At 40.7% G+C, this 17,844-nt stretch overlaps 1 protein-coding gene across 7 annotated transcripts in view; it reads right to left on the bottom strand.

Moving 5' to 3' along the window:
• LOC149065265 (ELAV-like protein 4) overlaps positions 1 to 17,844 on the bottom strand; it is a 139,994-nt gene that overhangs the window by 71,065 nt on the left and 51,085 nt on the right. For 6 of the 7 annotated variants that reach the window (XM_089254250.1, XM_089254248.1, XM_089254249.1 and 3 more), the window contains exon 2: positions 12,657 to 12,715. The exons of the other annotated variant lie outside the window; for it this stretch is intronic. In XM_089254250.1, the coding sequence (XP_089110376.1) occupies positions 12,657 to 12,714 (58 nt within the window). In that variant the 5' untranslated portion in view covers position 12,715. The remainder of the gene's footprint in view (positions 1 to 12,656; positions 12,716 to 17,844) is intronic. 7 annotated transcript variants of the gene reach the window in all.

Here is a 17,844-nt window from a genome sequence, read left to right as displayed (position 1 = left end):
CAAATACGAGGCCACAACTGGCAAAATGCCCCCCCCCCCGTTAACTGAAAAGAATCTTAAAAGGGGGGGGGGGGTTACTATATCCTTCTTTCTAGTTATAAATGTGTGCAAGTTATCTGTATCAATGATAGAATGGGAGCTGGCTTGGGACAACTCGGAGGCATCCGGACGAACGACGTAATCCCTAAGGTGAAAAGCCAAGAACACCGGACACGGACCCTTCGCAGCGAACTTTCGCCGTTTGAAAGTGGTACCAAATGACAAGTGCGGGTGCGGTCAGATTGGGACCAAAAAGCACTGCGGTGGCAATGCCACCACGCACAGTACATCTGCGCCCCTGCTGAACGCAGGACCACGGCCTGGATAAAATGGATACTCAAAAGACTGGAACTAACCAAACGGCTAGTAAGCCTCACTTTCCTGAGCGACAACACAGAGAAGGCCAAGCTAATGGAGAGCCTGAATGACGAAAACAAGGCGGGCTGGCACATCCCGGTGAAACCCCCTATCCCCGGAGATCAGCTAGATTGACAACAAGAGGCGTTTACACAGAGATCCAGTCGGAAGCAGGAGAATAGCACCCGGAACTTATACAGAACTACTAACGGCGTGAGTTAGGTTCCCTAATTTGGGTCGGACGATAGGGCTCCCGATTTTTTTCTTTCTGTAATTTTGCCTCTTAACACATTGGGAATTATATTTTTGAATCTCGAATGAATGTATATTGTCACAACGACTGTATGTATAACGAATTATACGATTAGCGAATATATGCTGTGCCCTATGAAGGGGGGGGGGCATAATCTCCCTCGTCTTTCGGAATTTTCTCCGGCACGACCGAGCCCTCGAGAGAAATAAGCTAAAATCTCATAAGCGACAGAGCCTGGTCGTGCTCGGTCTCTTCTGTGTCAATGATTACACTGAAGGCAATGAATTTAAATAACACCGACATTTCTGCCGAAAAGTCGAGGTTACTCTGCTGTCTGAGGAAAGAATGACTCCGATTACACATTATGGAATTCTGATTTGAACTGCAAAAGTTCTTTTTTTGACGTGAAAATACGTCTTTTAAATCTGACGGTACCGGGTGCCTCCACGAAAAGTCGCATGACGAATAATTCAAACGCTCATATATCACGAAGTATTCAGAATATATATCAGAGTTTTTGTTATCTGTGGTTAGATCTCATTAATACAAATCCAAGAGGTCTCAATACCTTTTCTGATCTGGGCCCCAGACCCTCGGCCATCTTTTGTAACGAATTTTTTTTAATGCTATATCTCGAGTGGTTCGCAACGCAACTAATAGACAATGGTATCACCCGTTATACAGTCGGTGCCGCTTAAACGGATCAAGTGCTCCGGCACCAAAATTTCTACCTTAGAGACAAAGTTAAATGCGAAATATAATTTCAACAACTTTTCCCCGCTTAATCGAAGATTACGCTTCACACGTCAACTGTTAATACACATCAACCACTATACACAATGTTTTTACTGAATGAAACATTTGGAAATAATGGTAAATATGTTGCTACGATGAAACTAAAGAAAACATTTAAAAATAGATACTGACCTCCAACTATTCAAGTCATACGCACATTTAATTATTCCAATTTTTGTTCTCTATTGAGCCAATAGAGCGAAGCTAACTGATGAAAAGTTAAAAAAATCTTGGGTATATTGTGATCATTGTAATTAAATATAATTTTTATTTATAATTTTTGGTGTCTGATTTATTAGAAGCAGCTTTAATTGAGATCCTCCAGTTTTAAATATAAGGCCCGAGTGGCATGGTGGTAAGATGCTCGTCTACCATCGTGAAGGTTGTTGTCAGGGTCCCGGGTTCGAATCCAAGGGAGGATATAGATAAGATATTTTCCCTGAAAAACGAACTCGAGGCGACCACCGATAGACAGCGCCTTCACTTCCGACCCATCTCACTAATGGCAGTAAATTTCAATACAGTGATATGGCCAGAGTTGGTGTTTGTATATTGAAAACTACTTCACCAAACTATCCTAACGTTGTAAAATGGCAATTGAATAGTTTCCCACTTGATCGGATATCATGAGCTGGAATCGTTGAGAACAGATTGAATGGGACCGACTGTAGTCCAAAGATAAATCCGATGATACCAATGTCATTTAGTATTTACAACGTAATGCTAGCGGCCGTGTCTGTAGCACAGCCTTCCCAAATTTTTTGAATCTATTATTACATACGCTTGAATAAAAATCATACTTTGCCTAAATCTTCTGCACACATTGATTTCCCATTACATTATTCGTAGACAATATATAGAATCCATTTGTAGACTCTTCCGATGATGAATATGGAAGAGATCCAAACAATATTTCCGATCTCTACACGGAACATGATCATTAACGTGAAAACAATTGTCAACAGAACAAATAAAGCTCTTGGTAATTCCACAAACATTAATTGCGAAACCAGATACGGTAAGTAGAGATAAAAAAAATGGGAGAGAAACAGTACACAGACGAATTTGTGGAAACCTTCACTGACGGACACTCCGCGTTAACGGACACTTTTCTGATCCCCGGTCCAGTGGAATAGAACTTTAATGTATTTCATTCCCCGTTAGCAAACCCTCGACAGCTGACAATGAAATCAGGTAAACTAATTTCTCCGTCATGAATCGAGAATTCTATATTCTACGAAGATTACGTATAATCCCATGCTAGTGGTGTGTGCGTTCCAGGTAACCAACAACGTACAACTGTCATTCCTTTTCACGGCAGAATCAGTGACTAATTTGACGAGCCTAATTAACATCTCCGTGCCATCTCACGAGCGACGGGCTCATTATTTCCCGCAATGTGTTTTTTATTTACCTCGTGCTCGCATGAACATTTTGGATACTTCACCCATTTTGCGAGTATGTAAAAATTATAATACGTGCGAATTCCCAGATATTTTTCAGAGAGATTCATTATTCCGCTAGGTACTCTGTATATATTTCTCATTAATGTTTATTTTTCTCTAAGGCCGAGATTACACTATAAAAATTTGATAAAAGTAATTTCATAAAACTTGGAAAATGCTACCAATAAGATTATCGGTTGCATTTTCTAGAATGTAACCAATAATCTTATTGGTAGAATTTTTAAAGTTTTATAAAAGTCTTCCTTTTATCGAATTGTAAATTTGTGTTTCCATTACGCATTTTTGTATTATGTGTTTAATGATTTTATTTTTAACGTGCAAATTTGACGAATTATTGTAATTATTTAACTTGCCTTTTATATTGTACTTTTGGTATTTTTTATGTCCGTGGTAGTTTCCTATGTCTGTAATTGGGCTCAGCCTGTTGAGATGTGTAAATAGTGTTGGTAAATATGATAAAGAGTCAATTATAAGTGACAATTATGATAATTATTAAATTAACATAATTACAGAGCCATCTTAAGAGCATCATGGGCCCCCGGGCCCAGTGATGGTTGTGAGCCCTACCTGGAAAAATTTTCGAGAAATTCAACTACTCATTTTTCTGAGCCCCCCCTCGTCCTTTAAGACTGTGCCCGGGTGGGTCCATGCGTTAAGACTGCACTGCATAACTATGTTCCAGGATGGAGAATTCGAATGGTAATGTTGGTTCTGTTTGTTGATAACATGTGATGAAAACCTACATTACAAGACTGATAATGTTACGCTTTTATCTTCTTCATACTTATTCTAATTTGTTGCAAATACGTGTAGTGCTCATATCGTATACGGGTGAAATGTTTGGTTTATTGAAGTTATAAATTTTTGTATATTCATCAAAATTTCCGACTGTATTTGGGAGTTGCGGTGCAGAATAGCCGGTAAGAGTTATAAATGTTGTGAAAGTTAATCAAGCTTCTTTTACCGAGACCACCCGTGTATCACTTTTACAGACAGGAACCAATTCGACTGATAATAAACGTCGTATAAATGAAATCCCACTGCATATTATACCTCCCCATTAACGGACATTACCCGACAAAAGTTTTGGTACCATGGGTGTCCGTTATCGAGGGGTTCGACTGCAGTTATTTTGTTTCCTCCTTCTGACAACACAACAGAAACCTCAAGTCAAAGCCGTCTGGCTCTATATATATATATATTTTTGTTTACATTGTCCTACTCACCTATGCCAACACCTATAGCGGCAAGCCTTCTCTCGAAGCTTTGACGTCTTCCATTTTACCTGTAGCCGGTGGATATAGCAGTCCGACGTATACGAAATCTGTTTTTTTGCAGTATATCCAATGACTATAGGTGAAATGGACGACTTCAGTGACGCTGCTATAGAAGGTGTTGCCTGCTCTCCTCTAACTCGTTTTGTTTTACCGTTGTTTAAATATTGTAAGTAAATTGTTTCGTTACTAAATTAAATGTTCAGAATACTATAGTTATACACACAAAGCCATCCAAAATAAACTATAAAATTACACAAAAACCTCCAAGCATTTCAGCAGATCTTATTTAATTCCCACTTGTTTATAATTTCTTTTCTTCTCCATCGCATTCCAGCATTGGTTTCGGACGATTAATGGACTTATAAAAAAAAAAAAAGGAGAAGGGAACAGGCGTGAAAAAATAAAGGGAAGCAAAAAGTGCCAAATAAAACCTAGGCGAAATAACGACAGGCAACATACGACATTTGATGGAGTAAAAACAAAGCATTGTTCTACAGAAAACGCCATCGGTTATGAGTTAAAATCGGCAATTTATCTCGTTCTTTTTCTCTTTCTCCTGTACAACCCTGGAGGCAAAATCGGCCTGGAGAAAAAAAAGAAAAGAGAAGGGTAATCTATAGGATTCGGGGCTGAAGGTAGATGGAAGTTGAAAGGGGTGAGGGGGGAACAGGAACAAAAAAAAAAAGAGAAACGGGAAACATAAATCTGGTCCTGGAGAGGGTTTTGCTGCTAATGGCAAAATCAATAGCACGAGGGAGCACCTCTCTCTTCCCCCCTCTTTCGTCCCCCCCCTCCGTCTTTCCTCAACTGAAGGAACAAAAAATAAAAATAAAAGAGTAGCGAAACGCCAAAAGGAGTGCGCACCAGGAGTGACTTGTGTGGCGCTACATAACTGGATACAATGTAGGTGAGAGGGAAAAGTCCCGGATATATGTATACACACACACACACACACACACACACAGAAAATAACAGAATTTTTTCCGTTCAAAGTTTTAGCTTGGAATGTTGCGAAATTGGCGATATTCCCGACATGACGCCGACACGTGAAACTATCACGCCAAGTTATCTTCCTTTCGGGTGAATAATAATACACACCAGAGTTTTTTTGAAGAAACAATTCCAGTTTGGTTCATTAAGATGGGTGAAATGGTATACCGACGGTAAGGTGACAAATATATGTATGGTGATATGTAGTTGTGCGGCAGGTCACTTCAGTGAAATGACTCCAATGGTCACATTTGACCCCGGGGCAATATGGGTCGAGCGTGTATGGTCTACTGTGTCCTCGAAAAGTCACCTGAGAAATCCAAACAATTATCCATGGTGTGGTGCAGTGGTACGATGCTCTGTGTAATGCTCGTTATGTGTACAAGTACAACGCCACAACAGGCAAATTGCCCAACGAGGTGGCTGACTTAAGACCCTCATAGATCCCCGAGCCATTTCCCCCCCCCCCCGGAACCCCCAATGAATCGGTAAAAGGAGTGCGCACCAGGAGTGACTTGTGTGGCGCTACATAACTGGATACAATGTAGGTGAGAGGGAAAAGTCCCGGATATATGTATACACACACACACACACACAGAAAATAACAATTTTTTCCGTTCAAAAAAATCATGAAGTAAAATCATGAAGTTTAGCTTCAGGTCTGATCTACCAGGGATTGCAAAGAATGTTTTCCCATCGAGCGTGAGGTGACCACCTTCTGAATGCGGCTTCACCCAAAGTCCCCTCCGCGCTGAAGATGAGGACAGAAGTATAGTGCGATTTTCTCTGCAGAGAAAGATTTCCGACCCAACTCGATCTGCAGTAAATTGCTGTATGCGATATCACTGGAGTTGGTTTTCGGTGAAAAAGTCACCCGGATAGACACTAGAAGAGCGTTATTAAAAGCTATTACCTTTGTCACTGGCTTTTGAGCAACAGGGGCTCAATCTCAGCCTTTTCACTGATCCCGAGAGACGGGGGGGGGTGTCAATCTCAGCTGTCAGCCTGATCACTGGTTCCACTGAGCGACAGCGGTCAGTTTCAGCCTTGTCACTGGTTCCTCTGAGCGACACCGGTCAGTTTCAGCCTTGTCACTGGTCCCTCATAAGTAAGTGGTCGATTTCGGCATTACCATTATCTGAGACTGGTCGATTTCAGCTTTGTCACCGATCCCCTGATGTTTCTCCTTTGATACTAGCAAGCTTTGGCACTCGCTGTTCGGTGATTAGAAATCATAACCAGCCTCACCCCCCCCCCCCTTGAAAATGTCATCATCTTTAATGCAGTAGGCTTCCTTCCGATTTTCAGCAGGAGCAAACTAAGGGGGAGGGTGCAGGAAAAAGCTTCCCGTTAAGAAAATTTTTTTACAAAATATCTAGGGGCTCGTCAATGCTAAAATAAGAGGCTTTTATGGAGACGAGATATCTCGTCATTGCCGCCTATAGGGTTAAAAATAATTTTTTTTTTCGAATTCGTAACAGTGAGCATGTGTAAAGTCTCATTCTCTTGTACGCTAGATCGGTGGTTTTTAAAAACCCCGTTCGCAAACCAAAAAAGGTTCTCGTCAAAGGGCGACAAGATACGTAGGATCCACTTGAAACAACATTAAGGATAACCAGTGACAATGACAGATAAACAAGCATAATTTCATACATCATTTTGGCACCCCGCAGGTATAAGCCAAACCAGTAAAACTCGGAAAACTTTGATTTGCATACACTATAATATTATAAAATTATTTATATGATACATAGTGTCTCAAAAATTCGTGAATTATTTACAAAATTAATAATTAAGGGAATTGCTATTTTTTTTTAATGTGGTTTTTGTGAAGAAAATTATTCTCACGAAGGGGGGGGGATTTTTTGGTACGGATATAAAATTTAGTTTAAATTTTTGTCAACAGAGGTCAATCAACAAAAGCAAACCTCAGAATTTGGGACCTGAACCTTTCTTTAATCTCGCATTTGAAATGCTCGTAAAGCTTCAGCCAGTGATTCGTGGCCGAGGTAAAACAAATTCAACAGTGTATTATGCCTTATCCACCAACGTCAACATCATAATGGAGACCAAAATGCAAGCGTCAAAAACAGGGCAATTCAGAAACGAGCTTACTAATACTATAGTCGAATAGCGTTATAACGAAAATCTCGTTTTGTGAAGAACAATTTTCTAATCCCCGAGGTAAATTTACACAGGAATAATGCGAAAACCAGTAACCTTTATAATGAAGTGATTTCTCCGGTCTCTTGGTGTTCGTTATACCGGGATTCGACTGTACTTGACCGTACATGCACCTAGCACACACATTCCTCTGTGGAATTGGTACATGCAAGGATGCATGTTTTGAATTTTCTCTTATGTAAGTATCATGTTGTGGGCATGTGTGCCGGAGAGACTTCTTGAAACAGGATACCGGCTCGAATTTGCGTCAAGTTGGGGAAACTGAAGATGTATCAGCCACAGCTATGCTACCAACATTGTTCGAAACTAGACTCTCACGATGAGAATCCAGCACGATGCTCACCCGACCGCGCAGAAGGCTACTACTAAAAAAACCACACATACCCTGTAGTCCCAGGGCAAGTCTTCCTTATTGACATACACTGCGTTGCGTCCGAACTCGCAAAATTTTCGTATTGCGTTCAACAGAGCGATTCATGACCCCATTCCGACCTCAAAATAAGTCCGGATAAGCAGTTTGAAATGCATACATTTATTACACGAGGGGAAATTTTCATTTGGCTGTAATAGAGAAGTCATCGCATGAGGGGTGTCCGTTAAGAGGGGTTTTACTGTAAAGGTATGCATATCAAACCTCGAATTAACGGTCACCCCTCTTTTACGAGAGAATTTTCTTTTTATCTCGACGGTGTTCGCAAAAGAAAGGTTTTACTGTGAATCGTCTTGGCAAAATTGATGCATTTAGCACTTTTACCGGCGATTATGCATAATCACAAGCGTCGGTGATAAATATGAAAAAAAAATCTAAATGAGTCTAGTACACGGGTTTCTAATTGGCGTTCCGCGTATCCCTGAAGTTCTGCGACAGTTATTTTGGGGTACCGCATGATCACACACCACGGAACCCTTAAAAATCCGGGATAACTTTCAAAAGAAAGCTAGCTTTGTTTTTGATATTCGTAAAGCTGTTTGGATTTTTAACGCGCGTCGTGTTTTAAAAAGAACGCAGGTCACTTGGATGACCAACAGAAGAATGTGAGGGACCAAAACAGTGTGGAAGTACGAGTGATGACAAAAATGTCCTAGTGAGCAAGGGACGAAAACAGTGACCTAGAGGGCGTGAATGCATGTGGAAGACAATGGCACAAACATATTTACGGTATTGGGAGGGGGGGGGGTAAGCAGGCTATAGACCGGAGCGGCTAATTTGGAGGAATGACTAGTCAACAATACTCTACTAGAATGGGTAAATGAATGGCAGCAAAATTTGAAAAGAGGCCACCAGCGAATAAGGTAAATACACGAAAAATACAAACTCCTAATGCATTTCGACACCGATGGGCGTCGTCTTCAAAGGAATAAATATAAATATTTGCATAGCCCATAGGTCCACAAAACGATAAATCCGCATCCGGAAGGAGGCGGCGGGCAAAGCCCTCACTGGAGGGTCCTAAAATTTTATGTGGTATTTTGTCAATCACTCAAATTCTTTGGAAAAACGACTCTGAAATGAGGGAGAAAACAGTTCTGCTCAGATGAATAAATTTTTTTGTCCATAACCAAATAAAAATTTTATCAGCCAAAATATCCTTTTTAAAAAATAATACACAGTACAGGATGTATAGAACTGGAGCCCCTTCTGCAACCTATCGAATGAAAAACCGTTGATAACTCGATTGGAATTGAGCGACCAGTTTTTGATTTATGTGCCGCATGTAGAAAACCAATACAGTATGACATTAGTTAATATTATTACTTATAAAATTTCTACTATCTAAACTTGAATTTGCGTTTAAAATTTTAACAGTTGATCTTTGTTTACAGTAAAATAATATCGGTAACATTGCAAGAAGCGGCCCTCACTGGCTTCGTGTGAAGAATACTAGACAAGAATGGCAGAAAAATTTGCATAATTAAGAAGTCACCAGCGACTCCACTTCACGAGTGTTACTAATATAATTTTACTGTACACAAACATCAACTGTTGAAATTTTAAAGCAAACTACACAATTTAAATATTATTATTGCTTATAAAGTATTTACTGATATCATATACATTAGTTTTTCATACGGCGCATGCGTTCCAGTTAAATGTTCCTGAATACAATATATCTTGTACTGTGTAGTTATTTCCTAAAAGGCATATTTTGGCTGATAAAGTTTGATAAAAGTAATTTATTAATCATGATAAAATGGTGGCATTCTAAGTTTACAAAATATAGACGCTTAAATTCTGGCAGTGAGTAAAAATGAGAACGCTTCCGTGTTCAGACTTTTCGCTGCGCAGAAAAAAAAAATCCTATAGTGTGTTAGGTAGCATGTTATTTTGAGATTCTGCAGATATCGAAACTGTGCAGAGAAACAGGTCAGTGCATGTAGAATAAAAGACATGATGTCAGCATCTGGAAGAAAATATAGTTGGAGGGCACATTCAGAGATGGAAGGCAATTTTTTTTTTCAACGCGAGCACTTCTTTGCACATTATAACCCCCCCCCCCCCACCAGACCAAGATTTTTAAATGGGACCTTATCCATAATAAATTTATAGTGTAAAAAACTGAACTCAGATAAACACCCTATGATTCAATGCACATGAAATAGTTCTTGTACGGTAGCTCTGGTGATAGTCAAAAATCAAAGCTCGTGATTCGTGAATATGCCCCCCCCCCCCCCCATGGGATGAGAGACCCACGAGACCTTCGAGGATACGTGCCCCCTCCACATCCTGCTTGTTGAAATCTTCGGTGGGCCAACAGCTAAGACTTCACGGGGCCCGCCACATAAACTTATAGAAATAAAATCGGAATCTCGGGCTGGAGTTCTGCTAGACCCCCCCCCCCCCGTAAAGGCCATGCGGGGACCCTCAGTCGAATAGGAGGGTTCCACGATAACTGGCACAATGATTTATGTTATTAAATAAGTAAATTAAGGACATTGACCCCCCCCCCCCCAAGCATGGGGAGGTGGGTAGAAGGACTGTGACGCCTCCGAAACAGAGTAAAAACTTCAATACTTTGTTGAACTTTTTATAACAATACTTTGGGAAAGAAAATACTTACGTGCTATTTTAAACCAATTTGTTAATTTTAATGCTTTCTCAAGGGTGATAACTTAGAATTTCTCGGAAAGATAATTTTTGTACTCCTAGGCCATTTGTGCAAAGGTCGATTCTGGGTACGCCCCTAATTAAGAAGTGTCTAAGCGCCCTTTCATTTTGCCCCGGGGCTATTAGGATGTTGAGACGGCAGTAGGGATAAATTTTTTTTTTTTTGGTAAAATATTAAAAAATTTGTCTAAGGCAATTCTACTTCAGGGATAGTGACAACCCTTAAGCAGACCCGGGTTCGAACCCAACCGGGTATTTCTGCAGTTTCCGCAAAAATGCTACTTTCATAAAAGATATGAAAAACTTCCAAAAACAATTTATATTTAACCTCTTTACGATCACGGGCGTAATATTACGTCCAAACATCAGTGGAATGAATAAATACAAATTCTGCGTTTTCTTTCCTCTCTTCACCATCACGAACCTTTATAATGGTGTTGGTTTGGTTCAGATCACAACATCTATAGCAGAAGGACCCCGCGCGAAGCTTTGACGTCACTGAAGTCCATTTCATCCGTAGCCATTGGATATAGCAGTCCGACGAATGCGATATCTTTAGTGTGTATATATCTTCACAATGACTATAGGTGAAATGAACTTCAGTGAGTCACGAGCTTCGCGCGGAGGCTTTCTGCTATTAGATGGTGTTGACTGAACCGATCACGAATGACGTTGCTAGACACTAGTGCCAGTATACGATATAAATTGAGGGTACACCGTTGTTAACGCGCTCTTATCTCGTTACCCGTTCGTATGCTAATATACAATCTCGTTCAGTTAATAAAATGTTACATACAGGGTGGTCAAAAAGTCCTTAGAAACTTTAAAAATGAATAAAAACCGGAGAAATAACAAATAAAAAAACGGTTTGCAGGGTTAACATCGCTAGGTCACAGGAATTTTTTTAAGACTGGAAAAAACAGCCGATAGGTGGCACCAGTACGAGCGACTTCGGTGGAAATATGCAAATGAGACGGTTATAAAAACTTGCGCTCCTAATCCACAACCGGCTCACCGTTATAAACCGTGTATGTGGACCTGCTGCACTCTGCCATTGCAAGATTTGTGACTCGCCTGCAATGCGTTATTACTCTGTGGTGGTGGTCACGTGGAACACATACTGCTTTAATAAACGATTTGGAGGCCTTCTGTTCGTTATTTGCATATCTTTTGTTTGGCTTGTGTACGTCAGCGTCACCTATCAACTGAGTTTTTTACTGTGTTAAAATTATTCCTGTGACCTAGCGATGCTAACCCTGCAAACCGTTTTCTATATTGGTTATTTTACCGGCTTTCATGAATTTTTAATTGAAGTTTCTACGCACTTTTTACCCACCAACTTTCTCCTTGCCTATGCATTCTCGGCCACATCTTAATACCGATCCGATTATCACGATAGTCCATTATGTGTAAGGAAGTATTTTTTCCCCCTCTACTGCTTTTACAAGGGGACACCAGTATCGATTGATAAGGGACAATGGCAATGCGAGGTTATGGTGTTGCAGGGAATTTTTCTCTAATAGGGTTGTTATTAAATGGAATAGCTTACCCCGGAGGTAGTAAATTCTAAGACAACCATAAGTATTCTTTATGGGCGTTGTATAATATTTTTATCATGTGTATATATTGTTTATAATTTTTGTTAATTGCATTTTTAATTAGGTTGCTATATTTTTTTTGGAAATATATGAAATCCATATTTTTATGGGCATGTTTTTCTCATCCACCTCGTTGGGCATTTTGCCTGTTGTGGCGTTGTATTTGTATTTCCACTATATACATGTACAAGCGAAAGAACTCTAAAAAAACTCCTTATCTATTATACCTTTCACATTATTTCTTTCCCCTTTCCTACGTGCGGTTACGTTAGGACAAGGTTACCATATTTATCGCCGATCCGTTAAATAGAGATAAACCAAATTTCTTGCCAAAACCCTTGTACGTGAAGTGGTTAAATTAAACATTTTACTTATCAAACGGATTTTCCTTGGCTCTGCTCTCGAGCGAACTGAAAAAAGAAAAAGTGCATTCGCGGGCAATATTATGTGTCCGCACTTTCCTAATAAAGTCATGAAATCAAACATTTAAATAATACATAATCGTGGTTAATTTGTTAGTTGAAAATAAAATTAACCTTATTCTATATTAGTTTATTCGGTTTTAGTTTTTCCTAATTTCACAGAACTTACCGGATGACATTTTGTGATCGTGTCCTAAAATTCTCATTCGCATTACACTCGTCGACATCCTGAAATAGTTATTGTACAATAAACATTATAACGAATAGCGACAGCGTAAAATCAAAAAAAGGGGTGTCCCGTAAATTCCATAGTTCAAAAATTCATAAAAGTTTAAAGAATACTCACATTTGAACACGGTCTGCAGAAAAATTCTGACGAAGGTGGGATTTTTGTTGGCGTATTGATCATACATTTATACTCAACCCATGGTCCTGGGAGTTATAGGATGTGGCCGGTAACAAATAACCAAACCACTCAAGGGCCGCACGAAAAATTTCCAAGTCATTCAATGATCTGGAAATGAGGCAAGTGACACTTAAAACCCGAAACAGTGGATATTAAGCGACCTCAAGCACATTGCCAAATCGGTTAAGCCAGCGGTTCTCAACCGGTGCTCCGTGTGCACTTCGCAGCAGTTCAAGTAAAATAAATCAGTAAATTTGATTAATAAATAAAAAGAGGCCCGAAGGGTTCCACCATTTAAGTTATATACTAAAAAGGGCTCCGCGAGTCAGAAAAGGCTAAGAAACATTGAGTTAAGCGAAATGGAGGCGAGCCACGGGCCACTCAAATGACACTTCGTACGTTTGCCGATAACTCAATTGGGTGGTGGCACATTTCCAGATAACTCGAGTACCGACGCGGCAATCTTTGTGATCACTTCAGGCACATTTCCAGATCAACTAAATTGCACGTGATACATTTCCATGTCACTCAAGCAGCCCGCGGCACATTTTTAAATCGCTTGAATGAATCGAGGGATATCTCCAGCTAACTCGAGTGGCCCGCGCTCCCAAAAAAGGATGAGCGGGCACTTTTGGCAAAGATGAGAATTTATTTCAAGTTTTTCGATAGAGGGCGCTGCACGAAAGCAAAATCACTGAAAATATGTAAAATCGGAGTCGTCATAAAATGCAGGGCGTACGATTAACAGCTCATTTCCTGAATTCTCATTTTAATGTTGCTTACATAAGTTTTCATTATGATGTAGACATTGTAGAATTGATGTACACTATTGGTTAAAGTTTTTTTTTTAACCTCAGCCACGAATTACCCTGTTGAAGATATACTAACGTCGCAGATATAGAATAGCTTGGGGAACAGTTCAGGTCCAATCACTGCTGCCGGACTGGTTTCGCTGACCCCATCCATAAAATTGTGAACTAATTATTCTTTTCTGCCCCGAACGAAAGCCCTCCTTCGTGAGTAATTTTTTCCGTACACCGCATGCAGATATAAATTCCTTCAATTTTTACGAACTTGAAATACCTACGAATTTATGGGACACCCGGTATAATTTCTTCGCAATCCGATGACAAATATTTTCATCCACATTTCAAGTTACAATAGAAATTGATTATAATATAGGGACTTCGGTATTTTTCTCTTGAAGTGCTATATAAGGGGGGTGTCCTGGATAAAAGTTTTCAAAAGTAACGGATTAAAGGGTGGATTCACACCCACAGACACTCACCGCGTTGTGTCAGACACGGCAAACATTCTTTAATGCAAAACCAATGAACGTATTCACAACCCATCGCATCGTGGCTTCACAGGCAGCCATTTTTATGTTAAAGAATGTTTGCCCTGTCTATTACGACACAGTGTCTTTAGAATGTGAATCCACCCTTACAGTGAGAGACCCTCACGCTTTATAACTCATGGGTTGCGTTGAAAAAAGCAACTCCAAGTTTATTTGCAGGTTAATAAAATCCGATGCGACAGCCCTCGGGGGCTCTGCAGACGTCCAAATGGATCTCTTGATAAGTGTTTGTAACATTTGAGGTGTTACTTAATCAGACGCTGCTTCAGACGGAGAAATAATTTGCAGACCGGCAAAAATGCAGGAAAATTTCCTAGTCATCTCCAATAGTACATATTTATATATTTCATTTTAGGAAGGAAAACGCGTCGCACTGGGAACCCCCCGCCCCTGCTGCCACCTATCAAATAAAAACCAAACTATATTATGATTGAAATATTGTCTGAGGCTTTCATGGCCGGCGTTAAATGACTTGCAAACGGTTTCCGGGTTATTAGGCCATGGTCTAGGAGATTTTCTTCCTGACGTTTCGCCCACATCTGTGGCAGGCATCATCTGAGGTTAATTGGACGTAAGTCTCCGCGGCAAGCGAGAAAGGCTTCGTACATCTACTGTCATCGACTTGTTCTCTATATGCATTTCTGAGACTTGATCGGCCGCAGAAGAACCGTATTGAGGCCGATCAAGATCTTGGGGGCCCCGTGGGGCCCGGCGGCGACTTTTCAGTTCCTAGGAATATATGGACTGGGTCACCGTTCTGTTAGGATGTGAGGATGTTGCAATGTTATATTGAAGTTAGGAAAACTTCATGAATTGTCGCATTTCGCTTGTGGGAGGGAGTCCCCCCCCTCCCCCGTAGATGCGCCCCTTGATGCGGGTAAACAGTCTTAACAGCATTTAATGTGCTGTTTTTAACTCGTTGAATGTTACTTAGAAACTTGTTTTTGTTTTGTTGGCATCAGGAGAGAGGTCGAACATTTTCGAATTGGTATTCTGGGCACGGGGGTGTGCGTATAAAAAGTTGTTTAGTTATTAAAATAAAGGAATTAACATAAATGACGTTTCTGAGTTGTACACTTTAATTGGGTAAATTTTCTAATGGGAAGTATGACCCTCTAGGATCAACGGTTCACCAGTAAAATGCAGTGCGTGCCGTTACCTATGCATCCTGCATTTATATGACTAGTCATAATTGCCATATAATTGGTATCAATAATTGATTTCAGTGAAACAAAAATTCCAGTGAAAACCGTGACATTTCATGGAAAAATTGGAACGGCCAAGACCACTGGAGTGTCCGGGTCAAAATACCGGTCATATGCCACATACGTTTCTGATCCGCATGCGACGGAAATACCACATATCTGGCCCGTTAACGAAAAGGCTTGTGCATCCCATTTCACTATGGGGGGGGGGGGAAATTGAGGAGCTTGTTTTAGAAAACGGAACATCTCCACAATTACTAAATTTACAGAAGTGAAAAATTCATTTTCTCCGAAATGGACTGCTTTACAAAAGTGGAAAATGGCGAAACAAGTAGCAGCACATACGGGACTGGTATTAGAATATTTGAATATTATGTTCCCTTATCAACATTGAAGGGAGTTATCTCCATTTAAATTTTGGGAATGTTCCATTTTGAACGAAAATTAGTAAAAATCTTATCATTTGATTAAAATTGGAGAATGGTTAAGTCTGAAAATTAGAAATTTCTACATCACAGGTCGATTTAAAAGAAAGTTTCACATAAGGAAGGTACCTTTACTACTCTCTCGTGAGTAACATAAACCACGATCATTCTGCAGTGGAACCTGCCATAACGGACACTCCGGTTAGCGAACACCACCACTAACGGATACTTTTTTTTTCGAACAACATCGACAGGACTCTCTCCGGCGTAATTACACTACCCATTAACGAACACGCCTCGATAGCGGACAAGATTTTCGGTTCCAAATGCGCCCGTTATAGAGAGATTCTACAGTAAAATGTGATTTCGAAAGCGCTTCTGGAAAATGAGCCGTTTTGAAAACAAAATATTGTTTCGGAAGTAGGACCACCACCTTTTTTTGTTCCCTTTTGAAATGAGAAATACCGAAGTAATTGAAGGCGTGGATATGGTTCCCTTTTGGTAGAAACTTTACATAGTAATTTCGACCAAAAGCATTCCTGTTGCATAATCAGAGTTCATTCCAATGATTCAGAAACCTTTGAAAAGTGAATTTCGAGGGAAAAAGAAGTGGAAATGTTCCCCCTATTGAAAAATAATCTCAAACTCATAGTACCAACGTGTATAAGTAAATACGTGTACTAGAAATGAGTAACATCTGTTCTCAAAAAGCACGGACAAATTCACTTTCCCCTGCTCAACATCCGGCTCTCAAAACACATAGCGAAGACATAATTAGAAGTGAAAAACTACTACAAACACGGATCAGGGACTTCAAAACAATATTTCATAATCCATGGTGCCTTAAAAAAAAAAGGGTACTGTGGAGTTGTAATTAACAAGGTGGAGAACAACAGCACAGACGGATGTGGTAACCCTAATTGACATCCTCGTAGTTCTTTTTTCCCCCCTCCGTAATCCATTTGTTCCTTGAACTCGAAACCCCAGCGGCTGGAAAGGGACGCATTTCCGGAAGCAATTGCTTTTACTAGAAGAGGCTCCCCCTCGGAAGTATTACACTGGCAGGTAATTACCGTGTATCTACACAAAAAAAAAGGGGGTACAACACTTCCGGTTAGCGATTTTTCTCTTCTATCCAATCTCCGACGTTTATTTCCTTAACCCTTTCCGTACGGATGCCGTACGCATCTTTTCCCCTCCATTGACCCCGGAGATTTTTCGCAGTGCAACCTCGTTCCTATGTGGCCATTGTTATCCATTATTTACACTCGAACCGCATAACTTAGGGGTCCATGACCCCCCTCCCCCCTCCGACTGTAACGTTACGAAACTATTCTTGTCTGAAAGTGCTGTGTCCTCGTGTAACCCTATGACGAAAGGGGAAAAAACATTTATTAAAAAAACCCATTAAAATTGGTTTGTAAGGGCGTCCTACAAACTTGAAACTTGCGGATCTCCGCATCTCATTCCGGAATATTTCCGTGCGCTGCGTTCAAGTCCGATTTGTTACAGTTCGGGGACAGCGCCAAAGCTGAAAATGTGCCGCTGTCGCTCGCAGGGACCGGTGAGAGAGCTGAAAATGCACTGCCATCGCTCAGAGGGACCGGCGAGAGAGATGAAAATGCACTGCCGTCGCTCAGGACCTGAAACACCAGACACTCCCACGTTACTATTCCTAGGGAACCTCTAACGTATAGGAAGAGTGCTGGGAAAAAAGGTCGGAGGGACCGGCGAGAGCTGAAAATGCACTGCCATCGCTCAGAGGAACCGGCGAGAGAGATGAAAATGCACTGCCGTCGCTCGGAGGGACCTGAAACACCACACACTCCCACGTCACTATTCCTATCGAACCTCTAACGTATAAGAAGAGTGCTGGAAAAAAGCTCGGAGGGACCGGCGAGAAAGCCGAAAAACACGCTGTCGTCGCTCAGAGGGATTAGCACAAAAGCTGAAGCGCGCTGTTG

The sequence above is a fragment of the Pholcus phalangioides genome, unplaced genomic scaffold (assembly GCF_987345545.1).
Source record: "Pholcus phalangioides strain wild (caught in Gottingen) unplaced genomic scaffold, Ppha-v1.0 ptg000040l_1, whole genome shotgun sequence".
Classification (NCBI taxonomy): domain Eukaryota; kingdom Metazoa; phylum Arthropoda; class Arachnida; order Araneae; family Pholcidae; genus Pholcus; species Pholcus phalangioides.
This window is presented reverse-complemented; position numbering and strand designations above follow the sequence as displayed.